The following is a 23,876-nucleotide window of genomic DNA, read 5'->3' as shown; positions in this document are numbered from 1 at the left end:
CTTGGAAGATTATTTAAAGATTCATTTTGTGGGTTAACAAAATCAGTAAATTCCTGGAAAATAAAACTTAATGTTATGCAACATTAGAAAAAATGAATTGTGGACCAAAAAACATATTTAAATCATACTAAAACTGTATAAATAAATTAGTGTTGCTAAATGTATAGTACATTTAGATGGAGTAGGTACCCACTCTCAAATATTTAAAATCCTGCCATATTTTGTGGTTTCTAAGCTATCAAAACTGCTTATGGAAACTGCTCAAATGTTCTTAACAATTTCATGGATTCCTTTAAATTTTTATGGTCTAGTTTTTCCCCTGAATGGCTCTGTAATTATGTTAATCCCTAATGGCTTTTTCCTCTAGAAAAAAAAATAAAATTGTTAACTTCACAACTCACATATATATATATATATATATATATATATATATTCAAATGAATAAGAAATTAAATTAAGAAAGGTAGAAAACTACATTGTTCAGAAAAGTTCACTAATTAGTTGCTTTCTAAAAATAATCTATATTTTGCACTAACCTCATATCTAATTACTTAGAAGAGTTTTAGACCCTTTAAAAACAACACGATTATGTTCAATTAGTAAGGAACTCAATCTGAGATGATACTGAACATGGGATGTCTAAAGCAGAGAAACTGCAAGATGCTGACTGTTTTGCAAAAATTGGTAAGCAGTGGGCAGAACCTTACTGAATACTGCCAGTTGCCAGGAGAATGGAGATGAACTTACCATGAATGGCATATAAATGCCAATAGATAGACTAACCATATCACTGAATCAGACTCATTTTCTATCAGTTTACCTATCTTTTCTGTTCTAATTATAAAGAAATACTGAGGAATGGGGAGATGGAAGGGCAGATGTGTACACACAGATTCCTGGGTCATCCTAGGGGCAGCACTGATGAGAGTTTGTTTAGTTGTTTCATTTTGTGCATAATGACAGGAGGTTTAGAAAGAATAGGCTGAAATTCAAAACTTTCTGCAAAGCCACATCAAGTTCAGCTTTTAAAAGTCAAAAAAAAAAAAAAAAAAAAAAAAGCCTAAATCTACCTAGAGTAAAGCCCTTAGAGCTGTAATAGGGTGTTTCAAAGCTGGTTTCCTGAGAACGAACTAGAAGATCTTGACTTTGAAAGAAAGAGGACAGTTGTGTTGTAACAGGGCTGCATGTACAACAGAGGATAAGTTTGAAATATTACATAAGGCTTCTGACCAAGAAAAGCATTTCATTCTGTTGGCTTATGTGTCCAAGAGAAAGCAGATTTGTTTTGAGAGAGCACTAGAAAGCAAATCACGGCTGTTCTGAGCATATGTTTTAAGTTTAACAAAAAAGATTGTTCCAAATTGTTATTTCTTTGTCTGGTAACTATTGTAAACTAGTTATGTAAGTTTAAAAACTTTTAATTTTCCAATAAATAATTTTAGTTGACCTAAAAAGGCTTTTTATATTTTTGAGATTAAGAAGACCATTAAAACTAAAACTTGAGGTGTAAATCGAGATCATTTGACCAATTTCCCTAACAATAATTCCTATCTCAAACTAGAAAGACATGATATAAAAACTAAAAACAAATGAATAAACAAAAGCTCAGTGAGTAAATATTAGGAATAAGATAAATCAGCCAAGATGTGTTCCAAGAAATATTAGTTCTCTGATACTGATTAACAGGGAATAGCTTCATTAAGTGATGTTAAGCAGAAGACATGCCAGAGTCCTCAATTTCTCTAAAAAAAGTTTAAAAAATAGGAAAGTGGGACATTGAATGCAATGTTTTCCCCAAAATTTGATAATTAAATGGCTTTTTTGATAGAGGAGATGATAGATAAATAGATGAACATATAGGTAGACAGACCCAAACTGGAATATGAAAGAATACGAACATTAAGTGATTCTGTTTAAACTGATGACTTGGAAACTCACTTGATGACTATGATTTTCTTCTTTCTTATCTGTAAACTCAAGGAATTGGAACAAGTAGTCAGTAATATTCCTTCTACCTTTACTCTTCTATGGTCACATTTACTAAGTGATCAATAAGAACTGAATGTACATTAGGACTCGTTGCTCCATGTACATCTCTATGATCTAGTCCTGTGAGGTCTCCAAGAGTGACTTTTGATCAAGCAGAAGGCACATTAATTGTTTTCTTTTTTAAATATTATTTTATTTTCACTAGAAAATCAACATATAAGCATTGGGGGGAACAAAACTCTCATATTTGTGTGAAAAACTCAAATTGTTTATCTCTTTATAACCTATCCTTTACAACTGGCCTCTGTTAACAATTGTCTATTTTTCCATGAATTATTTGTCTACAAATTTTTTAATTACCCTATATGAATAAATGGACTCATGCATTAGGTATTATTTAGCAACTTGCTTTTTTCATGGCCTCTCAGTTGCCACTATATGAATTTTATCTTAACTGCTTTGTTGTAATGTTTGCATGGTAGTCTATCCAATGATTGACTATAATTCAATCAGTATCCTGTTACAAACAATATTGAAAAGAATATCTTTATGCCTAAAGGTTTATCCACTTATGATGGTATATTAGCAGAGATCCTGATTTTGAAGGAAGTTGTGGGCGTTTGTTGTAAGAGATTGCATGTATAACTGAGATTCAGTCTAGAAATTAGTTTGACTATGAAGATGTTAAAGGTTTTAATAGTTATTATCCAGTTTCTCTTAAAAACATACTATTTTGTAATATTCCAAATAGTTCCATGGCCCCAAATCTTTGAAAAAAAATTGTGGATTAATAACTAGTTATTTTAATATTTTCCAATCTGAAATATTTATTTTTTTATCATTATAAAAAATTGAGAAAATTTACACAGCTTAACAACTTCTGAAATTTGTTTCCATGAATTGCATATTCAAAGCTTTGAATTTTTCCTAAAGGCTATTAATCTTGTTATTATTTGGGAGAATTCTTTGCATAGTTAGTATATTACTTTTTTTTCAAAAGAGTTATGTTATGATGATTTTATTTTGCCTTAGTTTGAACACACTGTATAGTCAAAGTTATTACTGCTACATTGACATTTAGTCAATGATTAATAGAATATTATTATATTTACTGAAGTAATATGTGCGCATTACATAGAAAGCCAAATGTTATCAAAAGTTCATAGCAACAATAAAAAAAAAGTTTATAGCAACATATAGCAGTTTCTGTTCCATTCCTCCAAACTCCCCTGACTTGTCCTCCTGAAAGATAGATTTCACTTTTTAGTGTATTTATGCATTTCGCATTTCTGTATTTCTAGCCAACATGATTATTCTGTTCCCTCTTTAATCATTATTTTTAGAAATTTCCTATTGTCTTCCTATTGCTTATAGCTATACAAAAATTATGACTCATACTTAAGATTGTAGCACATCATGATTACATTTATTTCTTGTTATCTGCTTTTATTTTCATTTTTTAAAATTGAGGTGAAATTCATGTAACGTAAAATTTATGATCATACACAGTGCAAGTCAGTGATTTTAATACACTCACAAGGTTGTGCAACTACCACCTTTATCTAGTTCCAAAACATTTTCATCACCTCAAAGAAAATCCTGTACCCATTAAGCAGTTAATCCCCGTTCCGCCTTTCTGGAACCACTAGGAACTACAGATCTGCTTTCTATCTCTATGGATTTATCTCTTCCAGATATTTCATATAAATAGACTCACACAATATGTGATGTTTTGTGTCTGAATTCTTAGCATAATGTTTTTGCAGTTCATCTATGTTGTGTCATATATCAGTACTTTATTCCTTCTGATGGATCAGTAATATTCCAATATGGTAGGAACCATATTCTGTTTATTCATTCAACTGTTGATAGACATTTGGGTTGCTTCCACCTATTGGCATTGTGAATAATGTGTTTATAATGCTCATGTTCAATTATTTGAGTTCCTATTTGTAATTCTTCTTAGTATATATCTAGGAATAGAATTGCTGGTTCATATGGTAATTCCATGTTTAACTTTGAGGAACTGCTAAACTTTTTTCACAATAACTGCGCCAATAATATATGAGAGTTCCAATTTCTCCACATTCTAACACTTAGTATTTTTCATTTTGTTCAAAATAGTCATCCCAGTAGATGTGTGCTTTTATTAAAGTCAATATATACATTTTTTTGCTTTCCTTTGCTATTTTTCATTGTAACTTCTTCCCCTATTTCCAATTGTTTCTCAGAAATTTTTCCTCAAGGGAAATATCATAAGGCGATTTAATGGTTCCATTTTCTTTGAGTCATCCTCCTGGAAAACTACATTCTTCTATCCACTTCTGTTGCTCTCTAGGCCTATTATAAATTAATTGTCACAAAATTTCTTTCACTATCATTCTAGAATAATTTCCCTTATCTTTTCCCTAGGTTGGATTTTTGTTTTGTTTTGTTTTCTGGATCTTATGCTCTCCTTTGTCTTTATTTATTCCCATGTTTTGATGAACACAAACTCTAGTAGCTTCATTTTATTACAAATATGACATCATGATAAAAAGCAAGGTGAAGATACTCTGTAGTATATCTGTCTTATGACAAATGTATCTAAACTGAGTAGGTTGCCCTCTCTGCTTGTTTCAAAGTTATGCTAGAATCTCCTTCAGCAATCTTCCTTGGGATTCCTCTTTTCTTTCCTGTGTTGGACATCCTAACTCTTTAAAATTCCTGAAAACGTATATCATTTAATTCTGACATATTCTCCTAAATAATTCAGTGTGATATAAAGTCCCTCAATGTGTCTGGTATACCTACCCCAGTGGCCTTTTCTAAATATTTAGGCTTCTACTGGAATGGTAGAGGGAAAACCACCAGACAAGTGTGGATGGGGATCTAAGGATTCAAGTTTTTAAATATTTTTGAAGACCTCATCGTCATTTAGATGATACTCTAACTACATCCTTCAGGAATCATCTAGAGATGTCAGTCCCCAAACCTGTTTAGGTTTGTCTTTTGAAGAAAAGATTCACTGTTGCTTTTCTCTTACTCTTAATTTAGAATATTATTTCTCTGCTTTTTTCTTACACTTAGTTTAGAATATATTTCTCAGGTCTTTTAAGTCAATCAAAGTTTGTCCCTCTGCTTTCTAGCTTCTGATGTGATATTGCTCTTTGTTTCTCTCTTGTTCTATTTGTGCAATACTGAAACATATTTTATGTCAGATGATGATAGACAACTCTCCATTTCTTTTTGCATACCCCAAATGCATTTTTCTGTTGTTTTCATACACTCCATCTTAATTTCTACAAAATACATTCCATTCACTAAAGACTTCTGGGGAATTCCAGGATGCTTATTCTTGCTTTTGGTTCTAACAAAATATTTTATTCCCAGTCCTTCTCGGTTTTCCTTGCCCAGTTATCTTATTTCTGGGATTAGCTGCTACTCAAATTCTACAGATTGGAGGCAAAAAGAAAATGATGGCTTCCCATTCAACATTCATTCGACCTCTTCATTTATTTCTTAAGGAGCATCAGTTTTCCTTAGATAAAACTGTATTTTCCACATTGAATTACATTTCATGGGCGGCCAGTCACACCCCTATGACACAGAGGGTAAAATCTAATAGATTTGACAGGGGGATAAATCTGCTAAAGGAACTTGGCCTCTGAGGGCTGAGCTGGCATGTTGAGAATGGCTTCTCAGCCATTGAGCTTCTGAACCTTGGAGCATTTCTCCCTAAGGATTTATTGTTATGTGAGAAAATAATATCATTATTCTAAACACTTTAGTAGGAGTGTAGTTCAAAGTGTCCTAAGTGTTCTAAGAAATAAAACAATTATATTTGTCTTTCCAAATTATTATATTAATAGGCCATAATTTCAACGGAGAATATTTGCACGCAGTTCAGTAATTTCAAAAAAGTGAGTCAAGAAAAACTAGAGTTCATTCATGGAAACAAACTTTATAAATTGTTGAGGTTTATGGCTTTGCAGCTTCTATAATGAGATTGCACGTATGAGTTTAGACGGGGTTCTTACTCTAGAGTGCTCATATCAAACCCAGAGTCATTCTTTTATGTGTTAAAGAGATTTTGCTTTACATAGTTATTGTTTATTGATTTTTCAATTAGCAAAACTGTACCACTTGTAGAAAACATTTGATTCAGGTGGAATGAATAGAATTTTGAAGTTTATTGATTTAAAAAAGTCCAAAAGTGGTATTCAAAATATTACTCTATAACCATAATGTCTTCTTGTAACTCTTTTAGTGTGATAAAATTGAACAATTTCATTAAAGAAACATTTCTTGGTTATGTCACTCTTCTAGGAGCCAAATAGATACATGTGAGCAAAATGGAATACATAAATACTATTTTTGTCCTCTATCCTTAGGCATCCTAACAACTACATCTTAAACTTGGGTATTCCACTATCTGGTTGCTGTCTCCTCTCCTAGCTTTTTTTATTTTTCCCATCCTCATTTGTCTATTTTGATTGCATTAGGATTTCAAGTCTCACTATTCTTCATTTTCCTTCAGTTTATTAGTCATGGCCTTGCTTTCTTATTTGTCCTACTTGCACACTTTCGGTGAGCCCTTATTTTTTTTTTTTCTCTTCTGTAAATCCCCTAATTCCCTCATAATTTTGCTGACTATGCTTTATAAATTCTGTAGCTTGAATCAATCAAATTTCCATTTCTCTGTTCCTATCCTGGAACTGTTGAACTAAAGAGAAAACTAACTACTGACTTTTAAACAGAAATGATGAGTCACTGCCTCTCAAAAAGTCCTTCTTTACTTCCTTTACTTTTACATATCTTTTCATATATACTATACTTTCATGTTTTCCTTTAAGAAACATCCTTCAAAGGAAAGCAGAGAAACAAGAAAAGAAAAAATACCCTGAATAAAAACCTGTCCCTGGTCAGCTGATGCCAAATCTATGTATTTTCTGTCTAAACCAAGCCTCCTGAAAGTGTAGTCCAATTTTGTTTCTTTACTTCCTCCAGATGCTTTCACTGAAATCATAGCAATTCATCCTTTTCCTGTTATAGGAATTTTTAAAAATTTATCTTAAATTGCTTCTTATAGCTGCTTTTCCAAATGGTGAGAAGCAGAGTTTGACTTTGAGTGATGACTGAATTTAATTTGGAAAATATATTATTGAACTTTCTGTGTGTGTAAAGGAAAAGACCATAAGCTAGTCTGACAGATAGATGGGAAGGCATCAAATAACCAAATAATGATAAAGAGATGTCTTTCTCGGGTGTGTCATTGTTAAGGTGATAACTGATTCATAGCTTTATCTAATATTTGGGTCTCAGGGGACAGGGGATGTGAGAAAAAGATTCTGAACTAAGAGGGAGCAGGACTCAAGAGCATGTGAGAGATGAGAGTAAGTTTAAGAGACGGTTAGGGAAACCTACTGGCCTAGATGTGTCCAACAGATTTTAGGAGCAGTGATGTCTGAGATCTAATCATCAAGGGTTATAATTCTCCTTCCCAAACTTCAGTAACACTCTGTCACTCTATTAATGTTTGGATTGGGGTAGTGAGGTTGTCTTCTTCCATTGTCTTTTTTCTACATCAGCATGGAGAAAGCTGCAGTGTTTCAGGGGAGAGTAGAAAAATCTCAGAGTAGGATTCTGAGTTGTGGTTAAAAACAACAACTGGGAAATGGTAAGCATTGGCTAGGGACTCCTAGGAATGTTGAGCAGGACCATTGCAGGTTTAGTCATCACTAATATGGAGGCTCAAATTATTTCCTATGTGACTATTGAAAGAAAGTGTCAACCAAAAGCTTATAAAATTGATTTTAAGATATCCAAATAAAACTTTTAATATATCTTTTATATTATTTAATTTCTTTTCAGCAATGAGCTTATTTAGTGCTAAGACTTCCTATTTGAATTAAACTAGTTAATGCTGAGTTTTGATCATGGACAGTAAACAATCCTGAGAGAAACTGGTTTCTGGAATTAGAAAATTTCCAAGGAAAGGCTTAATATTATGGAAATGATTAAATCAAATGAATGAAGTGTGGAAATCTTTATATCCCTTAAGAAATAAAATTGCATAGTGGTCATATTTGTGGCCTTTGGATTCAGTAAATCTGAGTTTTACTTTGCTTTAAGCACTAATATAGTAACAAACCTTCCCAGGTTGCCTGGGAAGGTCTCAATTTTAACCCTGAAAGAGTGCCATGTCCCAAGAAACTTCTCAGTCCTAGTAAACGTGGACAGTTAGTCATCATGGTCTTGAATAAACCAAAGTTTCTTTCTTTGTAAATTGGCATAGTTATTGTCCCCATGACCCATGATGTAAGTTAAACTAAATTAGCTCATTTTATATATTTCTACTACACAGCACCAAGTCTGGTAGTCAGTAAATGTTAGCAGGCTTATTGTTATAAATATTTATTATTTTCTTGGATTGAAAAATAGTATTTCATGCTAGGCAAGTAAAGAAGTTGGTGAAATGGACATCTTTTTATATTTGGTATTTAATGCTGACCAGCCACCGGGTTGAAGTTCTATGAGAATTTGCTACTTTGTGTAGCATTTGATGGAATGCTACAAAATAAGCACAAAGGATCTGAAAGAAGATAGAAGAGCAGGATGGGTGGGTCTATATTTTTATTGAGAGGTCATTTGATATCTATGGTTGGGGATCCATAACTGTTAAAGGTCAAAATATCATGTTTGCCGATGAGGTGCATTTGCCAGTAAGAAACTGTGCTGCATTAGAAATTTAAACATGTCTGTCTTGGAAGAGTCAGGGGAATTGAGGATGTCTTCTGTTCTCCATATTCTAGCTTAGTTACACCCAATTTTGCTCCTCCTTCCTGATAATCAAGAGCAGCCTTCTATGAAAAATGGACTCTATTTCACATCTAAGTATCTTATTATCCATTGCTCTAAGGTAGAATAAAGCAAGCCACTTTTAAGCTAGAATATTCAAAAATAGGGAGTTCTTACAGGCCTGTTGCTTAAAGCCAGAAGAGAAACAAAATCCAGATTTACGTATTTGGACAAGATTCCTAACTTTACATATTATTCAGTAAATTACCTCAAATGAAGTTAATTCATTAATCAAGTAAGAACTGCATTTCCAGAAATTCCCCATGTCTGTCAAAGAGGAACTTGGTATTGTTCAACTTCTAAGTGACTCTCACGACCTCTGTACCTGCCCCAATAGGAACAGAATGAAGATAATCCAGCAGCTCAGGAGATCTATAACTGAAGGGCAATGGGCTGCTACACAGGAAGCAGAAATTGGCAATTCTAAGGAAGTGAATAAATTCACTTTATCCATGAAGTGCTCATGTACAGGCATATAAAGAATGTCTCTCATCTCTTGAGTTAAAGTTATAGGGTGGCCATTGCTAGGTTTACCTTAAAGATTTGTTATGCATACGTCAGGAACCTGCTCTGAGAAGATTTGAATAGCTGAATCTCTTTGGATCTCTGTCCAAAGTGGCAAATCTTCCAAGCTTCTTTTATATGTTGGCTCGGAGTTCCCAAGGTACATATTTTGAAAGAGCAAAAAATGTCACATGGAAGTCATCACTTTTGACCTATCCTCTCTAATAATGTTGTATCATTTTTGCTTCATTCTTTTGATCAAAGCAGTTGCAAAAAGCCCCCCACATTCAAGGAGAGGGAACATAGACATTATATATTGATGGGAGAGTCTCAGTTTTACCTTATTAAAAAAAAACATGTAGGATGGTATCTACATTGATGGCCATTTAGAAAAATACAATCTGCCAAAGAAAACTTTCCCAGAATGATTTTCATACAAAGAAAATCTGAAATGGAATATGGGTATGGAGAGTCCTTGGGCCATTTGTGTTTTAGGTTCTCATTGTTCCTAAAGCATAACTGCATTCCTACCACTCTCCCACTGGATTTTTATAAGCTTCTTTCCTAATGTAGTTCATGCAATTTACAGAGATTTCACTAATTCAACTCCCTAATCTCCATCTTGAATATTCTGAATTTATATATCTAGTGTCCTCCTTGAGACCCATTTGTTTTTACATGGAAACTGAAAACCCAACTTATCCCACACTAAATTCTCCATCTTTCTCTGAAACCTACTCTTCTTCCTGAAACCTACTCTTCCTTGTCTTGGTGAAATTACCTTTTTCTATTAGGACTCCAATAGTAGATGACATTAATTGATTTATCAGCCCGATACCATTCCAAACTTCTGGAACATCATTCACTATCTCTATTTAAAATTTTTATAGCATGTCTTGGCCACATTTTTTTGACCCTAGGTATATCTGATATGAATTTGACTGTGTTTTTTCCAAGAATTTTAACTTGAGAACAAACAAAACAAAACAAAACAAACAAAAAGGAGTACATTGGAATGCATAGTGATGATGTCACTAGCTGAACTACAAAACACAGGATGAAGATATAATTTTCAGAAGAAAGTTGCAAACTTAGTTTTCAATACATTGAGCTTGCCCTACCTGTGTAACAACTATGTGGAAATATTCAATAGGAACTTCCTAAAGTCAATTGGAAGAGGGAGGGGGCAAACATAAAGAAAAAAATGTAAAACAAATGTAAGAATAGTATGGAATTCAAGTGGTAAGAATTAGAATGCTGTCTGTTTGAGTGCTATCATTTATTAGTAAAACAATTTCCTTTTTACATTGTTTTCCAAGTGCAGATTCCAAACCATTTCCATGTTATGCTCCAACAAGCCCAGAGATGGGCATATTAAAGACAGTTAAAATACACAATTCATAAAGATAAGTAGACAAATAACTTTCTGTTTGGTTAAAAATTATTTTTTATTATGATTGAGGTCTATTTATCTTGAGAGCATTTCAATTCTGCTTAATAGGAGGCCTGGTTTTGTTCAACACAGAGCCGCTTCTGTTTACTCTTTAGTAATATAGCCAGCATATGCTGCTGTCCATGTAACTCATCTTAAGCAGAAATTATATCCCTAGCCCTACACTAGGATCCTGGAGGTCTTCATCTATGTGACTTAATTATGAGAACACTGCCCTCTTCTTGCTGTCTGAGGAGAAAGTAAGGAGACAGAAGCTCTTGCTTTCACTACACCAAGCCAAGAATGTTGAGGCTAGAAGGCTATGTCAAGGATAAAAATAGACATAGAAAATAAGAAAACATGAAAGGAACATACAACTGAAAAAGTAAAGGGAAGATTTAAGAAACTGAAATTGAACTTAAGAGGCAGATATTAAGAGTAGCATTTCTGAACTCCAGCTTATTTGCATGTTGCTTTAAGATGGACAGAGATATTCTGATCTTTATTTGCTTCCAGTAATCTCCTTAAACTTCAAAGTACAACTTTAAGGCCTCCAAATTTTGATTGCCTACTTCAATACGTTGCTGGAAATTGAGTATCAATTTACTTCCTGCCTAGGTTAAAGATTTGATAATGTACTTCAAAGGTTCTCCATGAAGGCATTTCAATCTCTTTTAAGTTCAAAAGAGCATTACTACTTCATCTGTGTGAATATTTCATGATCATAAAATTCATATATCAGAAATAGTTACAATATAAACACAAAAACATAGAATAGACACAAATTAGGATCTTTTTTCTGCAATCATATTTTGGAGGAAATTATGAAGCTTTACCTACCTGATTTCTAAATTTACTTTGTCTTTCTTATGTCAATAAATGGACAGTCTCCTGTCACAGAGTGTAAAAAAATCCTATTTATAAAGATTTCCAGGAAGGACAAGATTCTTAAGCTGAAGAATTCATTGAAAATATGAAAATTGCCATGAAAGAATTTCATGGGATTTAGAAACAGAGAGAACAAGTACTTAATCATGAAAAATTCAAAAAATTAATGTTAAATAAACATCAAAAAAGAGAAGAGTAATTGCATATTGAAAAAAAATTACATGCTAGGAAAAAATGACAAAATTCTTTTTATTATTATTGACCCTTTGTGAAAGGAAAATAATTAATTAAAGCTCTGCCAAAGGAAAAGATTTCCTGATCTCTGAGTAAGAGATCATAAAATTATGATTAATATGGTGGGGACACTAAGGTTACACAAAAGAGAAGGGGATATATAAAAAATAGCAAAATTCAATTAAATTTTACTTAAAATTACCATAATGCATATGGTTAAGCAACAATATTACTGTGCAGCATTATTCTACAAAATAATTGACAAGTAAAAATTTCAATTTTGGATATTTCATTTAAAACATTACCAAATGACTTAGAGTGACAATAACAAAATGACCAAAAAGGAAATAAAAAGTCCAAAGAAGAAACACGAGAAGACTTGCTTTTTAGTCTACAGAGGAAAAAATGAATAGTCTTTTAATAGAAATTGGGGTCAATTTTAATTGTACATAAGTAATTTTTCCTCCTTTTTAACCATTAATCATTCAAATGAGGGGCTGTGGTGAGTTTTGGAGTTTTTCCTGCTTGGAGATATTCAGAAAGAGGCTAGAAGAATGTTTTCACAAAGTATTTCAGACGTTTACCTGCCTAAAGGCAGGCAGCTTGAACAGAAGATTTTTCAAGGACCTTATAGATCTATTATCTTATAATTCTATGATTTCATGGTAATTCAAATCACTTCATACTGTCAATATTCTCTATTTATGTGAACAGACATAACTCTTGTATCTTATTTCATTTATAAGACAAGAGCTTAAAAAGCACCTTCAGATAGCAATTTGTACATGATCTGATATATTTTCATGGTTTTATAAGCATGAAAGATTTAAAAGAACTGTACCCAAGGCTGCATTATTTATAAAGGGAACGTATGAAGCAGAACACTATAAAAAAAATTAAAACAAAAGAGCAGTAGCATGCTACTAAAGGCCTCCAGTATTTTCAGTTCAAACACAAGTCCAAACTTTGAAGACAGTGGTGGAGGATCATGAACTTCTTCCAGCAACTGCTAAGAAAATTTCTTTTCTACAATGATGATGAGATTGCATGATATAGCCAGAAACTGTCTTCATTTAGAAGCATACTGAAGATTAACAAAGTAAATATCTATTTGTTGGTTTATTATGGCTTGGACTTTTCCTTATACTTCTCATCAAAAACAAATTGACAAACACAAAGGGACATTGTAAAATATGTATTGAAACACTAACCTCCATGTGTGCCCATTTCCTTATCTGTGAAGTAGAGAATAATGAAGGAAAGACCTTGATATGGTTGAGAAGATTGAGTGAATTAATCTATTTGAAGGCTCACTGAAATCTATTCCCCAAACCAATATTAACTGTACATTATCTAACTAGAATTGAGATAAAAATTTGAGAGACGCCTGGGTGGCTCAGTTGGTTAAGTGTCAGATTCTTGACTTTGGTTCAGGTCAGGATCTCAGAGTTGTGAGATCAAGCCCTGTGTCAGGTTCTGTGCTGGGTGTGGAGCCTACTTAAGATTCTCCCTCTCTCTCCCTCTGCTTTCATCTCCCTCTCTGTCCCCTTCTATAAATGAATCAATCAATCAATCAATCAATCAAATTAAAAAAAGAAAAAAGATTATAGGGTTTAACACACACACACATATATATATATATATATATATATATATATACACACACACACACAAAAGTGTATAAAAATGATATATATAATTTTACATAATTCTTCAATATGACTATCCTTTCCCATTAGCTATTGGTTCTAATTCTATTGGAAATAACTGTTATTATTTGATTTTTTATTAAATCAAAGTAGAGAGCCTACAGATGTCCCTTATGCTGTTCTTCTACCTGTATTCATGAGTTTGAATATTTCATAATATAAAGAAGTGAATGGGAGTTTGAGGACTGGAGACAGTGTCAAGGAAGAGATTTTGTGAATAGCAAAATTAGCTGAGAGTTAATAAGTGGCAATGAGGGATGTTATGGTTGTAGTAAGGAAGATTTGGAATATTACAAGCTTGTATATTGATGTGGATTATCTAGTATGGAGGAAGATATTGATAATGAAGAAAAGAGAGAATAACCAAAGGAAGAACTATTTGACTGAGTTATAGGAGTGGGTTGCAGAACAAAAGTGGATGTATTTGTGTATTTGACTTTGATAGAAGAGGGACACTCTTCAGTTTAACAAGACATGCAAGAAAAAAACCCTCCAAAAACCTATCATATCTATCTATGTATACACAAACACAACGCACACAAGTCTTTTATATATAATGTACTTCTGTTTTTGTGTCTAACTCCATCTTTACCTCTAATTCAAATTCTCCAAAAGGAATTAAAATCTGCAACTGGAACAAGTTTGAGTTCCTGCAAGATTCAGAATATATATGGCTTCCATGGTGTCACAGTGTGGAGTGTCCTTTATCAGAGTTACATGTGGGTGGATAGATAGAAGACAGAGATAGGATTTAATGCTTGTATCATTAGAAGAGGTAAGGACACAAAAATTAAATTTTTGCATCACAGGCTGTTAAATGGTTAAAATCTGTGAACGCAATTTGTTAGAAACAGTAGATTCCTCTTGTTCCTCTCTCCCTATAACTGTCCCAAGTACTTTCATTTGTTTTCTCTTGAATATCTCTGAATCTATATCTTTTTATCCAAATGTGTAACATTGCTTTGTTCAAACACTCATCGTATTTCACTTAGGCTATAGTTATTGTTGTCTTATGTACTTGCCTCTAGATCACTGGTGTGATCATCCTAAAATATAAATGTTATATTTATTTTCCTACCTTAAACATTTCCCTACATTAAAACTATTCCATGTCTTGTAGGCCTCATAGGACAAAAATCTCAAGCCATATGTTGGCAAATATGTTTAGTCATGAGGTAGATTTTACTAAGGAACCAGATACATAATTTGTAAGCCCAATGAAAAATGAAAATGTGGGATCTCTTGTTCATAAATTATTAAGAAACCAAAGATAGTGATGAAAAGCATTAAGCCAGGCACAGGGTTTTCAAAGCATAAGGCCCTTTCCAACTGCATTGGCAGCACACACACGAAGCTGATCTTGATCTCACTTACCACTTACCACATCACTTTCTGACATTTTATCACACTCATGAATGCTATCAGTTTAGGCATGCTTAATTATAGATCCTGAAATACATCTCATACTCTGCCTTTTCAGGCTATTGCAATGCCATTCATCCTCTTTGTCTGGAAAGTCTTTCTTGCTTAGATCTGTTTGGGAAAAAAATGGTTATTTTCTCATAAGAACTCAACTCTTGTGTGTTACTATATGAAGCCTCCCCTGAAAAATTTAATTGTTTGATCACTGTTTTATGGATAACACCATCATACTTAGCATATATTTATGTTTGCATTTGCATTCACATAATTATGAATTTTACTTATATGTGTTTTTTTTCCAAGTCTGGATTAACCCTAAGAGAAGGGACCATATTTTAACTTTATTTTAATCTCCTATCCTTCGTTCAATGCCTGGTAGGTATTAAACACATAAATGTTTTTTGAATGATTTATAAATTATAATAATTCTAAATATTTTGAAGTTGTGAAATATTGTATTTTTACTGCTTATGAAAGTTTGGTGATGCAACTTCTAGGTCAAATTAACAGTTTGCTTAGGTGGAAAATTTTGTGTTTTAATTTTTTTATTTGAGTGTAGTTGATACATAATGTTACATTAGTTTCAAGTGTATAATATAATGATTTAAATTCTCTATACATTACACTACTCTCACCACAAGTGTAGTTAACATATATCACCATAAAATATTATAATATGATTAACTATATCCCCTATGCTGTGTCTTTTTGGTTGCAAATTTTTGAATCATTTGTAATTATTTTGTATTTGAAAATATTTGAAGGCATTGAAATGGTGTTTTAAAATGTTCTATTAGATAATTGAGGCATCGTGTGAAACTTACTTCCAAAATCTGCACTGAATTTATCAATTCCTTGCCTCTATCTAGGGGTGAGGAACCAACTGAGGCTTTTATATATCTGATATTTTGAATATACTGTTTCATTTCCATCATTATTTCTGCTTATGTTAGAGGTTTTCAGATACTGTATGAATAAATTATTACTAGGAAGCATAAATCAAATATTATCAGAGAAAATAAGTTTGAGCATTAAGTACTTAAGCTATGAAAGATGTCACAGGATTACTTTGTAGGCTCCACTATAGTAGATATTATAGGAATTAGAAGGACTGATGGCATTCAAGAAAAAAACATCAAAATAGTGATGATATGTCTGGGAAGGATGGCAGAGTAGGAGGATCCTAAACTCATCTCTTCCCATGAATATAACTAGATAACACCCGAAATCCGTGTGAATAACTCAGAAAATAATGTGAAGACTGGAGAACAGACCAGCAAAAGATAGAGAAATGGCCACTGAAAATCGTAAGAAGGGAGAGACTTGATCAGGAACCAAGCTGACTCTATTCTGTCTATGGGAGGGAGGGAGAACACAAGCATGGAAAAGGAAGAGGAACAGACCCCACACTGGGCATTCTAGGCACAGGGACCTGCATTAGAAAGATGAATCCTCATAATTTCTGGCTTTGAAAACCAGAGGGGCTTAACTTTGTCAGACAATAAGTGGGGCTCAACACCTGGAATGTTAAAATCAGCATCTCAGCTCTGGGAGAGCTGGAGGGCAACAGGAAATTGATGCCCTGCCCTTAGAAAGACAGCATAACAAACAGTCCAGCTGAAATACAGCATGGAAGCAGCAGTTTAAAAAATTCCTAGGGTATACAGGAAGGAAATTTATTTACTAACCTCAGAAAATGTGCTGGAATGGCAGGAATATTTTGGAGACTTCTTCAAGAACAAACAGGTTGGTGGACATCATTTCCCTCCCCTTTCCCCCCAGCCTAGATACACGGACACCTGTGGGAATAAGCACAGTGGGAACACTCCACCTAGATTGCTAACAGCCTGTCTGGCCTTTGAGTTTCTTCAACCTGCCTCTGGCAGAAATCAATCCAAAGCAGTACCACAAGCATAGCACTGTTCAAGCAGCCCCAACGGGATTGGTACCGTTCTAAAGAGACTTATGCCCCAAGAAATGGGGAAGATACCACACACATCAATCCAACTATAGTCCCAGCAATGGCTTGGGGCAGACAAATGGTCTGATTAAAGGCCTCATTCATCAGTGAAAGCCTCTCAGAGGGCAACACAGAGAATGCCCTGTAAAACCACAGCTCTAGCAAACATCTCATCTGACCCAATTCAAGCTGAAGGCAGCACCAGACTGGCCAATTAATAGCAAAGGGACCAAATTTTGCCCACAACAAGCAAAGAAAGCTTGGACTGAAGGCAAAATGGCTCAGTCACAATAGTAGGATAGCATGCAACAGACAGAGAAGATATCCGTGAAGTTCCAGGGCCTGGTGAACAGGAGATATTGCACTGCAGGACACCATAAGACCCCTTCTTGGGGGACCAAGTGATTGAATGTTTGCCTTCAGCTCAGGTTGTGATTCCCGGGTCATGGGATCGAATCCTGCATCAGGCTCCCCATAGGGAGTCTGCTTCTCCCTCTGACTCTGACTATGTCTCTGCCTCTCTCTGTGTGTCTCTCATGAATTAATACATAAAATATTTAGGAAAAAAAGAGACCTCTTCTTCATAAGGCCACTACTTTCAAGATTAGGAGACACAGCTGACTTTCTTAACACATAGAAACGGATAAATAGAATTAGACAAAATGAGGAGACAGAGGAATATGTCTCCAATAAATTAACAGGACAAAATCACATCAAGAGAGCTAAATAAAATGGAGATAAGAATGTCTGATAGAAAATTTAATGTACTGGTCATAAAGATACTCACTAGACGAGAAAAGGGTGGAAAACATAAAAATGAACCAATCAGAGATGAAGAACTCAATAACTGAAATTAAAAATACACTAGATATAATAAATAGTAAACTAGAGGAAGCAGAAGAATGGGTCAGTGATCTGGAAGACAAAGTAATGGAAAACAATCACACTGAACAGGAGAAAGAAAAAAGATAATAAAAAATGAAAATAGATTAAGTGAACCCAGCAATACTATCAAGTGTTAACAACATTCACATTATAGGAATACCAGAAAGAGAAGAGAGAGAAAAGGGAGCAGAGAATTTATTTGAAGAAATAATAGTTGAAAACTGCCCTAATCTAGAGAAGGAAATAGAAATTCAGATCTAAGAGGCAGAGAGAGGACCCAAGAAAATTAGGCCAAGGAGTTCCACACTAAGACACATAGAAATTAAAATGGCAAAAAGTAGTGATAAAGAAAATTTTAAAAGCTGCAAGAGAGAATAAAATACTTACACACAAGGTAAACTCCATAAATCTATCAACTGATTTTTCAGCAGAAATTTTGCAGGCCAGAAGAAAGTAGCATGTTAGTTATATACAAAGTACCAAAAGAAAAAAACCCTGCAACCAAAAATATTCTATCCATCAAGGCTATCATTCAGAATAGGAGATAAGGAGTTTCCTAGGTAAACAAAAGGTAAAGGAATTCATCACCACTAAACCAACCTCACCAGAAATATTAAAGGGGATTCTTTGAATAAAAGGAAAGACCAAAAGCAGGGGTAAGAAAAGTAGAAAGTATAAAAGCACTAAAATTAAGTATATACATATAAGTATGTGTGTTTGTGTGTGTGTTTGTGTGTATGGGGGGAATTCACAAAATAAAAGGATGTTTAAAGTATTACACTATATACCTAAAATGTAATAGAAAGAGAGGTGAAAATTTAGTGTTTTTAGAATGGGTTCAAACTTAAAGGGCCATCAACTTAATATGGACTGTTACATGCATAACATGTTGTATATAAACATAATGATAACCACAAATCAAAAACCAGTAATAGGTATGCAAAAAATAAAAGGAATCCAAGTATATCACTAAGGAAAGCCAACAATAGAGCAAGAAAAGAAACGAAAGATAAGAACTATAAAAACAACTGTAAAACAAGTAACAAATGGCAATAAGTACATACCTACCAAAAATTGCTTTGAATGTAAATGGACTAAATGCATCAAGCAAAAGACAAGATGGAATGGATAAAAAAGCAAGACCCATCTATATGCTACCTACAAGAACTTATGGCAGTGAAAAGAAAGCCATGGTAGCAATTCTTATATCAGAGAAAAAAAAGACTTTAAAACAACCACTGTAAAAAAATAAATAAATAGAAATAAAAAAAAAAAACCAGTGTAACAAGAGACAAAGAAGGATACTACATAATCATAAAGGGAACAATTCAACAAGAAGATATAACAATGGTAAATATTTACACACCCAACATGGGAGCACTAAATACAAAAAGCAGCTACTAACATAAAGACATAAATTGAGGGATCCCTGGGTGGCGCAGCGGTTTAGCGCCTGCCTTTGGCCCAGGGCGCGATCCTGGAGACCCAGGATCGAATCCCATGTCGGGCTCCCGGTGCACGGAGCCTGCTTCTCCCTCTGCCTATGTCTCTGCCTCTCTCTTTCTTTCTCTCTCTCTCTCTGTGTGACTATCATAAATAAATAAAAATTTAAAAAAGACATAAATTGATAGTAACACAATAATAGTGGGGGACTTTAACACCCCAATTACATCAATGGGTAGATCTTGCAAACAGAAAACCAACAAGGAAACAGTGGCTTTGAATGACAGATTGGACCAGATGAATCTAACAGATATATTCAGAAAAATTCCTAAAATAGCAAGATACACATTCTTTTCAAGTGCACATCAGACATTCTCCAGAATAGATCGCGTAGTAGTGCATAAAACAAGTATATCAACAAATTCATAAAGAGCAAAGTCATACTATGCATCTTTGCTGACCACAATACTGTGAAACTAAAATCAACCACACACACACACACAAAAAAAAATCTAGAAAGATCACAAATACATGGAAGTTAAATAACATGCCACTAAACAGTGAATGACTCAACCAAGAAATCAAAGAGGAAATCAAATAATATATGGAAACAAATAAAGAAAATACAATGGTCCAAGGTCTGTGGGATTCAGCATAAGCTGCACAGAGGAAAGATTATATAGCAAGAAGCAAGAAAAATCTCAAATAAAAAATCTAACCTTAAATCTATAGGAATTAGTAAAACAAGAACAAACAGACCCCAAAAGCAGTGGAAGGAAGGAAATAATAAAGATTAGATCAGAAATAAACAAAATAGAAAGTAAAAGAAAAAAACAAAACAAAACAAAAAAACAATACAAAAAATCAATGAAACCAGGAGTTGGTTCTTTGAAAAGATCAAGAAAATTGATAAACCTTTAGCCAGACTCATAAACAGAACAAAATAAAGCAAAAACAAGAGAGAGAGAGAATTCAAATAAAATTAGAAATGAAAGAAGAGAAATAACAATTGACATCTCAGACATACAAAGGATTGTAAGAGAATATTATTAAAAATTACATGACAACAATTTAGGCAACCTAGAAGAAATGGATACATTTCTAGAAATATATAGCCTACCAAAACTGAAACAGGAGGAAATAGAAAATCTGAACAGACTGATTACCAGCAAAGAATTCAGTAACCAAAAAATTTAAAAATTATATGCTCATGATTGAGAAGTTATATAGCTATAAACTTTTGAATAGGCTATTTTAGAATCATGTACACTTTTGCCTTTGTGGGTTTTTTTTTTTTGAAAATATATTGGGTAGAAATTCTATTTGTTTTTATTGTTGTTTGAATGTATATGTCCCTACAAAATTCATATATTGAAATCCTAATGCCCAATGTGATGATATTAGGAAGTATGGCCTGTGGGGGATGCCTAAATCAAAAGTGGAATCTTTATAAATGGGATTAGTGCTTTTATTACAGAGATCCTAGAGCTCCCTCTAACTGCTTCCACCACATGGGGACAGAGGCGAAGATGAGGGCTATGGACAGAAAAAGAATCCTCACCAGAACATGACCAACTTGATCTTGGACTTCCCAGCCTCCCAAACTGTCAGAAATAAATTTCTCTTGTCTATAAGCCCATCCAGTCTGTAGCATTTTGTTATAGAAGTCCAAATGGACTGAGCCATCTTAATGCATAAAACGAGTTTTATATGCTTTTAATATGCATAAAATGAGTTTAAAATGGTAATAAAACTATTGTTTCATAGGTTTTGAAAAGCAAAAATAAGCTTCCTTCTTTTGTTTCATTTTTACACCTAATTTAATGAGCCAAGGCATGATATTTAATTTAAATATGCTAATTGGGATTTAGATGTCAGAAATATTATTTAAAAATTTCTGATCTTCTAAAAATTGTTATGGAAGATATTTTAAACTCCTTTTATGATATAAAACCCTAATAAAGAGAAACCCAATACAAAAAAAGAATAGAAAGGAAATTCAGTTGTCTAATCTAAAATGTATTGATAGGAATTTATTTATATGAATAGGAAGCTGGTCTGCAGGAAGCTGGTCTGCAAAGAAATAGAATTATAAGGTAATTGAGTAGGCCATTATAGAGATTTTCAAATGAATAACAAAAAAATTAATAATCCATGCAGAAATCTCCAGCTTCTTATGAGTTGGTATCTTTAGTAACTGACTAGAGTATCCTTGAGATTTCTAGGAATGCTGATCCTGTAATGGTTCCATTTTCCAAAGCCTGGAATAATTCCATTATAATACAAGGAGTTTTTCATTGTTTTATCCTAGAAAGAAAAGATTATTAAAAGTAATTAATCTTATAATCCCTAAACTTTGAAACTTCTAACAAAATGCACGTTACAAATTTCAGAGAAAATCTCTTTTAAAACTTTAAAGGCAGAATTTTCACTTAAGCAAAATCTAAAAATCTAATTTATACATAATTTTCTATTAAATAAAGTCAACATACATATCTATAAATTATTTCCAATGAAGCTCATTATTTTTTTTAAATTTAAAAAAAGAATTTGAGAAGAAATTATTACTTTTAATTTATAAAGCATGTCTTTTGTCCCCACTGTGGGATCCTTAAATTCTTTGTATATATCATTTAGTTTGTCTTCCTGTTACTGCTATAAGGCAGATAGCAAGGAATGATTTGCCTGATTATTACCATTTTCCAAGATAATAAACTCTTATAATAACTGGAATAGCTTGTATTATCATGCACATATTTGATACCTCTCTTTAGAACCTCCCCATGTGAATAATTCTCTGTAGTGTCCCTCCTTAGAAGGGGCTTAGACTTCTCTGCCCCAATGATGGCAGAGGTGGCTGTGTAACTTGCTTTGGTCAATATAGTGAGAGAAAACATGAGGTGTATCATTTCCAAGGAGAAGTTTCAGGAGCCACTCTTTCCCACATGGTACCTTTTTTTTCTTCATTTCAGAGCAACCTTTTGAGTCCCAGCAAAATGCAGATATGCAGTCAACCTATGCTGGGCAAGTGGGTGAGAAATAGAATCTTTGTTGCTAAAAGTCACTGAGGGCTTGTGGGTCATTTGTACCATGCCAAAATTTAGCCTAACTGGAGCACAGCATTAATAATTTAATAACATCTCATTCTACATTTGGTTTTGTTCATATTGACTTATGAAAACAGAGAATGAAATAAAAGCCATAGGGAGTAAGTGATATTTATAAATAAATAAAGGGAATGAGTTTATGTTGATTGCCTACCATGTCTAATTTAACTCTCACAGCAACCTTGAAAGATAGGAAGTTATTTGGTTGATTTTTAAATGAGGACACTAAGGCACCATTTATTAAAACATTCTAGTTGATGTCCAGGGCCGATATGAATAATTACATAACATGTTATTTAAATATATATATATAATGATAAAGATTTAATTGTTGGAACATAAATGTTTTGTAACTATTAAAACAAATGTCCATAAAACAACTGTACAGTCGATAATATTCAAATTGACAATAATCTAATTTGAAAGACCATACAGTTAAGCTGAAATTCTATCAGGCCTCAGAAATTAAATATGGTATCTATTGTAGCAAAACTTTGTGTTTGTTTTTAGTTCAGATGCTTATACTCTTGTGTGCAGCATATTTAATTTTTATACCACATTTCTTCTTGTGGAGGACTAAAAAGCTTTTTCTTCATTTAACATCCCATGGTTATTTTCCATTCAATTGGTACAAAGAAAAAAATTACATATTAAAGTCATTAATTTTCTTTTTCTTAAAACTTGGATAATTTTTCTCATAAGACAGTACTAATTAGAAACAGAGAATGAATCTCAGGGCAGTAAACAGATAATTAAAAGTATGATCCAAATTGTTCAAGATCTATTTGTATTAATTTTTCTACTAACATTGAAAGTAACAATCAGGACTATATATAGATTTATAAAAAATAAAAAATATATATTGTCACATAAATTGTTTCGTTGAGATCTGAACAAATGGGACATAAGGAACCAGTGTTCCACAGGTTGAGAAATCCCAAATTCAAGCTTAGAGATGTTAAAAAAACTTCTGAATCATACAGCTCAAAAGTGGTAAAGCCCAGATTTGAATCCAACTCACTCTTCTTCTTCTTTTTTTTTTTTACTACAAAAATGAAAGTACTAAATATACCACTATCTCATTTAATTAAAAAGTTTTTAAAAAACCTCACAAACTTATGATCTGATGACTAAATATATGAATAATGATTAAATAATGAATAATGACTAAAAAGTAAAAAGGAAGAAAAGCATTGGCCAAAAGAATAGCAGAATGTCACAGAAATATATAAATACAAAGACTATAAATCAGATTCTTTGCTGCTGGAAGCAGATACCAACAGATATGATATTTTCAAGGAAATCAGTGTCCAACTGCTTTATGTTTGCTAGTTATCTTTTATCTATATTGCCATATTTTCTTTTTTAAATATTTTATTTATTTATTTATTTATTTATTTATTTATTTAAGAGGAAGCGAGTATGTGTGAGCAGGGGCAGGGGCAGACAGAGAGGGAAAGAGA

At 33.2% G+C, this 23,876-nt stretch overlaps 1 protein-coding gene across 16 annotated transcripts in view; it reads right to left on the bottom strand.

The window, feature by feature from the left end:
* Window positions 1-23,876, bottom strand: part of CNBD1 (cyclic nucleotide binding domain containing 1) — a 531,845-nt gene that overhangs the window by 32,693 nt on the left and 475,276 nt on the right. Inside the window, exon 13 of one of the 16 annotated variants that reach the window (XM_038579695.1) lies at window positions 21,320-21,613. The exons of the other annotated variants lie outside the window; for them this stretch is intronic. Coding sequence (XP_038435623.1) covers window positions 21,497-21,613 — 117 coding nt within the window. The 3' untranslated portion in view covers window positions 21,320-21,496. Of the gene's footprint in view, window positions 1-21,319; window positions 21,614-23,876 lie in introns of those variants that run through there. 16 annotated transcript variants of the gene reach the window in all.

The sequence above is a fragment of the Canis lupus genome, chromosome 29 (genome assembly GCF_011100685.1).
Source record: "Canis lupus familiaris isolate Mischka breed German Shepherd chromosome 29, alternate assembly UU_Cfam_GSD_1.0, whole genome shotgun sequence".
Taxonomy (NCBI): domain Eukaryota; kingdom Metazoa; phylum Chordata; class Mammalia; order Carnivora; family Canidae; genus Canis; species Canis lupus.
Note: the sequence above shows the minus strand (reverse complement) of the source record. Positions and strands in the feature narration are given on the sequence as shown.